The sequence below is a fragment of the Ctenocephalides felis genome, unplaced genomic scaffold, assembly GCF_003426905.1.
Source record: "Ctenocephalides felis isolate EL2017-DRISC unplaced genomic scaffold, ASM342690v1 CF-g0.4_SCAFFOLD_01886, whole genome shotgun sequence".
In the NCBI taxonomy this organism is placed as follows: Eukaryota; Metazoa; Arthropoda; class Insecta; order Siphonaptera; family Pulicidae; genus Ctenocephalides; species Ctenocephalides felis.
In genome coordinates, this window is record NW_020538040.1 from 59,486,449 (window position 1) to 59,497,353 (window position 10,905).

General features: G+C 27.5%; 2 protein-coding genes across 2 annotated transcripts; both read right to left on the reverse strand.

Annotated features, from left to right (window-relative positions):
• Positions 1–619: 619 nt before the first annotated feature.
• On the reverse strand, positions 620–3,913 carry LOC113377628 (charged multivesicular body protein 5-like). The gene is made up of 5 exons (XM_026618002.1): positions 3,739–3,913; positions 3,525–3,676; positions 1,662–1,827; positions 1,188–1,415; positions 620–902 (listed from the first exon to the last, which is right to left on the reverse strand). Exons 1-5 carry the CDS (start codon positions 3,805–3,807, stop codon positions 840–842), a joined length of 678 nt encoding a protein of 225 aa, XP_026473787.1. The 5' UTR covers positions 3,808–3,913; the 3' UTR covers positions 620–839.
• Positions 3,914–5,783: 1,870 nt separating this feature from the next.
• Positions 5,784–8,848, reverse strand: LOC113377186 (DNA-binding protein Ets97D-like). Its single transcript, XM_026617411.1, has 10 exons — positions 8,595–8,848; positions 8,361–8,514; positions 8,093–8,162; positions 7,844–8,000; positions 7,320–7,527; positions 6,919–7,118; positions 6,553–6,645; positions 6,341–6,481; positions 6,001–6,276; positions 5,784–5,910 (listed from the first exon to the last, which is right to left on the reverse strand). Exons 1-10 carry the CDS (start codon positions 8,812–8,814, stop codon positions 5,876–5,878), a joined length of 1,554 nt encoding a protein of 517 aa, XP_026473196.1. The 5' UTR covers positions 8,815–8,848; the 3' UTR covers positions 5,784–5,875.
• Between the last annotated feature and the right edge of the window lie 2,057 nt (positions 8,849–10,905).

Consider the following 10,905-nt stretch of genomic DNA (forward strand, 5'->3'; position numbering starts at 1 on the left):
TTATGTATTGGGTTACCATCTAAAAATACAATGTAAGAAGAAGTTCGAGCACAACAGCTCATAGAACAGAAGTTCTGATCCCTGTTGAATCTGAGTATAAAATATTATTTATTTTATTATTATTGTTATATATATATATATATATATATATATGTTTATGTGTCCTTCAAAAAATATTATAAAATTATTTTTTTTATCTCAATTCTAAACATTCTTGTTGAAAATTTTGTAAGTAAAAATTTCTATTAGATATTAAATTTCTATTCTACAGCAGCAATACTAACAAAGAATATAAATCAAATTAAATTAATATGTAATCTTTCTTCTATATATAATATACAAGGTTGAACTCATGAACATCTAAGAAATCAATAATTACTAAATTTTTATGCCTCTAAAATTCATTAATTAGAAAGTATTGCTTTATTTAGTGTGCTAGAATAAGTAGGTAAATCACTTACATTAATGAGTAATTCAAAATTGAATGAGGTTTGTAAATATTTATTTTTGAACTAAATATTACACAAGCAAGTGCTTATATTTCATTACAAATCTTTTACAAAAATGTAACAGTTTTAGATAATTTAAGAAAATTATGTATAATTATATTAGTCGCCAGCAAAAAATATAATTTTAAAACTTTTCAAAAATTTTAAAATATAACTAACTTAGTCATCACAAATAGAAAAGATATATTAAAAATTTACATAATAAATGTCATTCAAAAAGCATTGTTTAATATAGTACTAATGTTAATACAAAGCTGTTAAGCCACTGTGCAATTTGTAATATGTTGATGCTTTGCATGTTATATAATAATTTAATAAGTTGCTATACATTCATGAAGTTTTTAAAGTAGAAGGTATTTGAGGCAAGCCAAACTCATCAACCAGAATACCATCCTGAAAAAAATCCAAATATATAATTACACAGTTGATTTGACTATAAATTTTATTGATGCTTAGAAAATTATGTACTAACGTCTTCCTTATAAAATAAATAATAAAATCGTGTAATAATGAATAAATAATAAAAAAGAGAATACTGTTAAGATTCATTCCAATTACTTTTAGATTTTGGAAAAGATTTGACATTCAGCATCATTAAAAAATAAGGAATATTTCTTTCGATTTTCAAATTTCAATATTGATTTAAACATGTGTCTATAATTGAATATTATATCAAACCTTATTTCGAATGCTGTCAGCTCCAGGTTCCTTATCTGGTGCTGCTGGTGCTTTCACAACATCATCTAGATAACTAGTATCGTCATCCAAAGCTATTTCATCACCAAGAGCGTCTAATTCAGCAGCAAGTTCATCATCATCAATATCAGGCATACCATATGTACGACCAAGAGCTTCTTGTACCTCATCAGCTTGTTCTAACATATCGGCCATGTCATCCTGTATATCCTGAAAATAGTGAAACTCTCTGTTAAAATATGTAAATAAGCAATCTGCCCAATAATAGAAATACAACAAATTTGTCATTAGCTTTAATTTTTAACTTTTTGAAAAAGAATCTTGTATTCTTGAAATTAGCAGCATCTAAAATTAGATGTACATATTTTCTCAATCAGAAATGTGCGAAGAAATAAAATATGACTGTTATACCATTCATCTGAAGATGCTTTAAAGAAAGAAAATAAGTTACAATACCTCAATCTCATCTATATTAATCTTTTTAAATTCATGCTTCATTTGTTTCATTCCATCTTTCATGGCTACAACTGTAGATTGTGTGTCTTTCAACATTTGCGCTGCATAGTTAGCTTGTTCCATATTGAAAGATTGGTTATGCAAATTTTCAGCTTGTTGCTCATACCTGAGAAAAAAAAAATGTATTCATTTTTTAAAAATAATATGAATAAAATTTGAATAAAATAAAGCTAAAGTTAACAATCACTTGCGATAAGTTAAGTTGCAATATGAAAATAAAAGATGGCTTTATAAAAAGTCAAATTAAAAAAAAGCTAGCTCAAAAACTTTACAATTTTGAATGAAGGAGGATTAGCCAATTTGTTATCTTGTGATATATTGAATTATTATAAACTAAACTGTTAATATTATATTCATTCATGTAGCAAGTGCAAAATGTCAAAAATTATAAAATATGTTTTTTATTAAGGAAAATATTGTCTATTAAATTATATGTATGAAAAGTATCCATATAAATGTAAAATTTAACATGAAAGATTCATAAAAAAAATCATAAAAACGAATACACATAGAAAGCAAATAAACTTAATTTTGGAATTACACCAAGGTATTATTGCCAATAATTAATCTAACACAAAGATAATAATAATAATAATTATATATATATATATATACGAGGTCTGTTCAAAAAGTTTTCGTAATTTTCGTTTTTTCAAAAAAATATTTATTTATTCGTCTACATTAATGTGGTCCCCTTCAAAGTAGTCCCCCCCAGATATAATACACTTATGCCAGCGTTTTTTCCAATTTTCGAAGCACCCTTGATATTCACTTTTTGATATGTCCTTGAGCACTCTCGGCGATTTTCTTCAATCGAGGAAAACCGCCGTCCTTTCATGGGTCTCTTCAACTTTGGGAATAGGAAAAAGTCACACGGAGCCATATCTGGTGAATTTTTGCACTTTGCAACACTTTATTTCATTTTTTACGCAAAATTTAATACAAATTCTTTGACTTTTTCAATTCTTCCATTGTAAAAATCGCCGAGCTCAGAAAAACACGTCGAACCTTAGCGACTACCACAGACAAAGTAAACAGTGAATATAGCTGAAAATTTCATCATACTTTAGGGGCATGTATACCAACACAATAAAAAAAAAATTTTGACAATCAGACACTCCAGACCCGCGAAATTTAATTATTAGTAATTCCGGGTACTTTTTGAACAGACCATGTATATATATATATATATATATATATATATATATATATATAGTAAACAATTATACATGATGAGACTTGCAACAAATAGTATATTCAGCAAAATCAGCATACTCTCATGACCGAATACCAAATGTTCGGCAACTATTCGGATATGTAGTGCCTTAACTCATTTATTTTAATGTAATCGTCCACAATATTTATATTACTAACACACTACATGTATATACAAGTTTTATGCCTAGGCTAGTATGAATGGTGCCAAATATTTTAAATAATAAAGAGTAACCGAATAGTCGTTGCAAACCTAATATTGAGCTTATAAAGACAAACATTGATTAGTGTACAATGCATTTAGGCCTGAATTTGAATATCATCAGTTATCAATCATGACTATCATAATTACATCATTTTTTTTTTTTAATTCATTTATTCTGCGATCTATTAATAAAAACAAATGAGGACAAACTGTTCACTATATATGAGAAACGGATAACATTATGATTGTATATTAGTAGATAGGCCCAGTAAAAAATCTATTAAGAGTATAATAAATAGTAAAGAAAATAATAATAATATAAAAGTAACTAAATAAGATTAGTTACATACTGAAAATGATGAAATATTTGTGGTATGACTCACATTTTCTTTTGCTTTAAAACTCTCATGGCTTTTTGCTTTACAGCATTTTTTGCAGGTCCTTCGCGCATTTTAACTATTTGGTCTTTATATTTGCGTAGTTCGGCATCAAGCTTTGCTATTTTCTTTTCTATGCCTTCAGCTCTTCCATCGACCTGAAATAAATATAATATACATGCATTCAGATATATAGTCAAGAATATTAATTTATACTAACTCCTGCTATGCAGTCTGTCAAATTCGGTGGAGGTTCTTTCGGCTTAGATTTTCCAAATAATCTATTCATATTTATTGCTCTTCTTCCCAAACAATTAAACAAAAATTCAACAAATACAAAGTCTCAAGTATTTTGGACTTAAATTACAAATGTCAAAACAAATGCGTCATTACTGTCAAATGTAACACTGGCATAAGGCCGCCGGCACACAAACATTTTGCAGGCGTGCCCCACTACAATTACAAATTTCAAAATAAAGATTAATATTACTTTATATAATATAATAAGTTATAATATGAATATCAAATATATCTAAACCATTTTTATTTTTATAAATTAACTGTGAAACTAGAACATTTTAGGATATTAGTTAATACCATCCATGATGACAGTTTCATTAAAATTTTGAAACCTTTTTTTTCAACATTAAATTTAAACTTTATCATTAATTTATTTGACATTAATTATTAAGAAATGACCCAGCCAATTATATATGCACAACATTTATAATAGCAACTTTCCAGTTTTCCATTTTCAAACTCATTTTACAGTTTTTTTTAGCGGGTATTAAATCAGTGAAAGATGTTATTAATAAACTAAATTATAAATATGTGTTTTTACAATTTTTTTGTTTACTTTTATTATTACTTACTGTTATTATTAACTTTCCGTGGGGTAGTTATAGTAATGGGCCAAAAATCAAAAATGAAAATTTTTGCATATCTTCATTTGAAAATTTGCTTGCTTTATTTGTCTTAAATACATACATTGATTTTTACATAAAGATACAAATTGTATACACCTATTCTGGGAATATCATTATACTATCATAATATAATATTATTTGCATATATATTTGTTTCAATTAACTTATATAAGTATGAAAAGAGCTATTAAAAACATACTGCCATAGAAAACGCGGACGAAAAAATGCGGACATACAAAACACACACACACACATACATTTTTTCTGAAGTATGCCAAAATGTTCAGAAACCTTCAAAACGTGAAGATATGGCAGTATGTTTTTATGGCAGTATGTTTTTAATAGCTCTTTTCATACTTATATAAGCTAATTGAAACAACTATATATATATGCAAACAATATTATATTATGATAGTATAATGATATTCCCAGAATAGGTGTATACAATTTGTATCTTTATGTAAAAATCAATGTATATATTTAAGTCAAATAAAGCAAATTTTCAAATTAAAATTACACGTTTTCGGGCGTACGGATCGATTTGAATGGTTCAAAAAACATTAGGTTCGTATTTCGTTTCTGTTTCGAAGATACAGAGCTAAATGTGCAAAAAATGAAAGTTTTTGAAAGAACCAAGCGTCCGATTTGAATGATTCAAAAAACTTTCTGCTTGTTTTAACAAAATAATTGCTTTTATAGAAAAAAACTTATTTCAAAAATTTTTTATTCAAAAAAAATTTTTTTTTGTACATCGAAAATAATTCAGATTTTAATTTTGTTCTAATATACTTTAAACAAATAATTTTAACTTTGCAATTCAGTTTATATAATTCTCATAAATATTAGACAATGTTACAATATTTATAATAATCTATTTGAAAACATTTAAAATATTTCAGGGAAGTTTCAGTAATTTGCCTTAAGGCACGATGCCATACACCACCAGTTTACTTTTAAGTTTTCATGTTTTTGTGATATTTTTTTTCTTATTTTAAAACAACATGACAAAATATGATATATATATATATATATATATATATATATATATATATATATATATATATTTCCAGAAAAAACTTGTATACCAAGTGAATTATCTTATTATCGAAGTTGGCAATGATAACATTTTATATGAATTATAAATGTTTTTCAACAATTTTATTATAAGATCTCTATTAACATAATTACATGCAATGTACATAATGAACTTTGAATCAAGTGTTCATTAAACAATTTTATGAGAAATTCAATTACATTTGTTAGCATGAATGCAGATATAAACTATACATTTATGTATGAATTACCATTATTGTAAAGGCATTTACATGCATGTATGATGCACAAGACCAAAATAATATTTTGAAAATCATAATTATTTCAAATTGGTATTTGTATAAATTAAAACTTCAGTATAACATTCATCCATGTTCATTATGGATTCGTTTCAGGAAACATTAAAGACTGATCTGAAAACAAGAAACATTATAATTATATATATGGTATTAATTTATACATAGTATAGTATTAATTCATGTGATATTGATTAAAATTTTAACCTAATGTACTCCATGAGAATCCTGAAGAACTGCTCATAGCAGATTCGTAAACTAATTTGGCAAGTTCTCCGGCATTATATCCTATCACTTGTTTCAAATCACAAACAAATTTATACACAAATCGTTTGCCGTGTACTTTAGATATCATATCTCCATCATAATAATATCTTAATGCTCTTGATAATTTTTCATAATTCATTGTTGGCTTATTTTTTCTCAAACCCCACAATTGAGCAACATATTCAGGATTATTTAACTTAAACTCTCCTTCAGTTCCTAGAAATTATTTAAATTAGTAATAAATGTATATACATATGTATGTATAAATAAAAAAATATACCAATCCATTGAATAGAGGTTCTGTATTCTTTGTCTGTCAGAATTTCTAATAAAAATTGCCATAGTTGAATTTGGCCATTATTGCCAGGCCTATAAGCATCCATAGGAAGATTTGATTTTTTAGCAGCATTCATCAGCCCTCCTAAAAACATCAATAATTAACAAAGATTGATACATAAAATGTTAAAAAATTAATTCAATTATGTATTTTACCTAGTAATGGAAATTGTTTTTGAATAACCTTATGTGGTTTCCGTATTATAGCTCGAGGTGCTTCTTTTTCTTGTTCGTCCTTTTGTAAAACAGCTATAAGAGCATTGAATAAATATATCATGAAAAACAATTTATCTAGTTTGTAACGTAAGTTAGTGTGGGAGTTTGGCAGGTCGCGTCAAATAAAGTAAGCGGCATAAAAAATAAAATGTTTAGTTGGGTTTTGTTTGTCTAGATGTTTTGTCAGTCAGATATATTGTACAAATGAATCTATAAAATTTATTAATGAATTAAAAACTAAAAATTATAATAATCGGTAATTTTACTAATTCCCGAAATTAGAAATAATTATTAATGTAAACATACCTACAAATTTACATTTTCTTAATAATTCTAAGTGTGTCCAAAACACATTCTTTGGATCATTAGGAACTAATGTTTGGAACTGTTTGTGTGTCATATCACATAATTGTTGACCTGTTATATTCCAATCTTTTATTTTAATATCAGCCAAATTAAACTGTTTTATTGCCCATATTAACCATTTCCTTACATCATATACTGTCCTATAATTAAATAAAAAAGAGTGAAGTATACTATATTTATGTGTACTATGTCTATGTGTTAAGATCAATAATTTTAAGTTTGATTATTAGATTAAACATTAGTTATATTAGATATAAATGATACAATTTCTTATCAAATCAATTACCACATTCAACATTTGTCAGCATACACATTGTATAACAAAGTCAAAAACAACATACCATTCAGTGGGATCATCTGACATATTTTGTTTTACTTGTTCCTTTTTGAAATCTTCATCAACTACCCATTTAATTACTTTTCCATTATTTGAATCATTATCCAAATCTAAATTGGTTTCATCAAACTCTCCATGTATCTCATTTTCTGCTAATTCACTGTAGTGTACTTGATCAACATTATCAACATCGATGTTACTCTCATCAGCATCTTAAAATATAGTTATGCAATATTTAAACAAATTAGTCAAAAATGATTAAAAATAATTTTCAGTGCTTGTTTGTTGATTTAAAATCATACATTAACACAATTAATCAGTTTCAACAATTCTGTTATTAAAAATATATATTTCTTAAAACATATTAAATTAACTCATGCAAAATATAATGTAAACAAAGTTATTTGAAGGTGATAAGCACCGATTTTTTATATTTTACATACAACATAACAAGCGTATATAATAAAATGATAAATTATATTCTTTTAATTTTAAGCAGAATAAATTTAACATGAATTCAATACCAACCCATCTCTGCAGAATCTGCAGATTCTAAATATCCTTCATGAGGTTTTAACACATCAACTATGTTTATTCGTTTGTTTACGGTCCTTATTTGAACATTGATTTGAACTGGCCCCTTGCCTTGAACACATTGGTCAACTAAATTTTTATGGGACTCCAACTATAATAGATGATCAACATATCTAATTAATCCATTCTATAAGATACTGTATGAAACTGGGAGAAACAATTCAATATTCATTTCAAATTTACCATTTGGGCGTCTTGTAACCAAAATTCGTAATCTTCCAATTCAACACCAAGCCTTTGCTCTAGTAGCTGCCTGTAATGAAATATGAATACATATAATATTTAAAATAATTAATCTGATGTGGAAAACTTATTAATACTAATATCATGTACCCATAAACTTGATTTATTTGTTTTTTTATAATATTTAAGACAAAAAGGAAGTGATAATTACTAATAATATATAAATTAAAAACAAAGCTTACACTAATCATGCATGATATATAATTACTTTAGAGTAGACAAGGGTTCTCGAATATCCATATGTTGCATCAAGATATCCTCTTCTTCATAATTTTGTTCACTTTCATTTAATAAGAAGTTCATGGTAGGCGATAAGGGACTATGTAACATTTGTGATCCATTATCTAATGGATTGATCATACCTATATCAATGTAAAATATTTATGGTTAGACATAGTTTTATCTACTAAAGCAATATTTGTATTTGGTTAATGAAAGGCACCTAATTCATCAGCTGCTTCAAAGTGTGACATTATAGAGCTAGTATCATGGTCCAACATTGTCGAAGGTTCCAGATGTGCACCTGGATTTGGTGAATAATCATCTAAAGCTTCCAATTTAATTGAACCTAATCCAGACATCTTTATATATATGTATAATGCAAAGGGACTTGAAACAAAACTAATTTCTTGACTTAAGTAATATAGGAAAGAGACAGTCATGAATATAAGAAATAACACACAGTATATAAGCACTTGTGTAAAAATTGTTGTAGAAAATATTCGTAATTTGATAAACTTTATATACTAAACTTAATTTTTAACGGAATTATATATTATTCAGCATTATCACTTTTTCCTTTGTAGAAGGAAAGCAAAAATTTTTGCGCCGGTTCCGGAAATATAAACCAAAAAAGTTTATGCAACGGTTATATTATTAACAACGGCCAAAGGTAAATACAGATTAAAATTACGCATATAAATGAATATTTATTCAAATTAATCTGTAACGAAGCTTTTCAGTATATTCATAAATATGGATACAAGTCAACATTAACCGTGCTCAAAACTAAATTGTCAAGAAAATCCATAGATATTACAACGCGAGCATGGATTGAAGATGTACCCTCATGTTCCTTGATCTTCCGCAGCAGCGCTAGTAATGCTAAAAACACTTACACACGTGACCGTTTTACCTGACAATAGTTTATGTTCATAGATAAAAGAAGAGTATGTATATAGTCCAGTCCATTTGGTCGTTTTGCCGGTACGTACTCCGGAATTCTGAAATTTGGTATCTATAGATTTCGTCGAGGTGCTCTTCACAAAAATCACTTTGGCACCTCAAATTTGAACGGCAGTTGCCGCCATATTGAAAAATGGCGCCAAAAAACAGTTTTTTTTTAAAATTCTCCTTTTTGGAGGACTAATTCTATAAAAGTATCTATGCACGAATTAAACTAAGAAAATTTCCTACAATTCTTTAAAAAACCGTTTTTGAAAATTGATAGTTTTAAGAGTACGGCCGCCTCAAGTCTTTGCTGCTCCTCGCCGTATATCAAATCTGTCCATATATGACAGCACTACTTCGAACTTGACCACATTCTCTCTAATAATAATATTTTCAATGTTAAATTAAGCGAATAAGATCAAAATAGAATAATTCAAATATTTTTCTGTTTTTTTGCTGATTTTTTAACGCTTCAAGATACTTGACGCTATAAGGTGCTACTCAAGCTAAGAATTATATTTATAGCTACTTTGCCATTGAAGTTGTTAAAAAATTAGCAAAAAAAACGAAAAATATTTGAATTATTTTATTTCTAGATCTTATTCGCTTAATTTAACATTGAAAATATTAATTACTAGAGAGAATGTGGTCAAGTTCGAAGTGCTGTCATATATGGACAGATTTGATACTACGGCGAGAGCAGCAAAGACTTTGAGGCGCCGTACTCTCAAACTATCAATTTTACAAAAAACGGTTTTCTAAAGAATTGTAGGAAATTTTCTCTAGTTTAATTCGTACATAGATACTTTTATCGCAGAATCAGCCAGAAAGGAGATATTTTAAAAAAGCTGTTTTTTGACGCCATTTTTTCAATATGGTGGCAACTTGCCGTTCAAATTTGAGGTGGCAAAGTTGATTTTTGTGAAGAGCACCTCGAAATCTATAGATTACCAATTTTCAGAATTCCCGGAGTACTGTACCGGCAAAACACCTCGAAATCTATTAAATTACCAATTTTCGGAATTCCCGAGTACTGTACCGGCAACAGCCTTTTTTTTGCACCAAATGACTGGACTAGTATGGTTATGTTAAATTGTATATAATAACTAGTTGTGCGCATGGCATCGTGCCTCAATACAAATTGCTGGAACTTCCCGTACCGTAATTAAACATTCAAAGAATAAAATAATCAGGCAACAAATATGTCTACTAAATAATATTATAAAAACTAGAATTTTCATTATTTGTTCCTTGTAGTCAAAATGTGAAAACTTATTGAATTAGACGACGTTGTTTATATATGTTTGAATAAATATATATAAACAAAATCTAATTAAGCGGACCTATTGTTAGAATGAACATATTTTTATTTCAAATGCATCAATTTTTTGTTTGCGAAATATATGCATTGAGTTAACAATTTGAAATAGTTTATGTAGTATTAACTACACAACATAAAAAGTATAAAAAAAATATTTCAGACGTGGGATTCGAACGCGATCAGTTTTGACTTTCCTATCCAACCACTGAGCAAACGACATGCCCATGCACAACGCTATGAGCGGTTGTCTAGGATCTAATCG

Excerpts from the sequence above, each read along its gene's own strand:
- LOC113377186 (XM_026617411.1), bottom strand. The coding sequence starts at position 8,814 with ATGACTGTCTCTTTCCTATATTACTTAAGTCAAGAAATTAGTTTTGTT. Across the intron at positions 7,119-7,319 it reads TCAGATGATCCCACTGAATG|GACAGTATATGATGTAAGGA; the intron begins GTATGTTGTTTT and ends ATTTAATTATAG. Across the intron at positions 6,482-6,552 it reads AAAACAATTTCCATTACTAG|GAGGGCTGATGAATGCTGCT; the intron begins GTAAAATACATA and ends TGATGTTTTTAG.
- LOC113377628 (XM_026618002.1), bottom strand. The coding sequence starts at position 3,807 with ATGAATAGATTATTTGGAAAATCTAAGCCGAAAGAACCTCCACCGAAT. Across the intron at positions 1,416-1,661 it reads TTAATATAGATGAGATTGAG|GATATACAGGATGACATGGC; the intron begins GTATTGTAACTT and ends CACTATTTTCAG. Across the intron at positions 903-1,187 it reads CTGACAGCATTCGAAATAAG|GATGGTATTCTGGTTGATGA; the intron begins GTTTGATATAAT and ends GATTTTTTTCAG.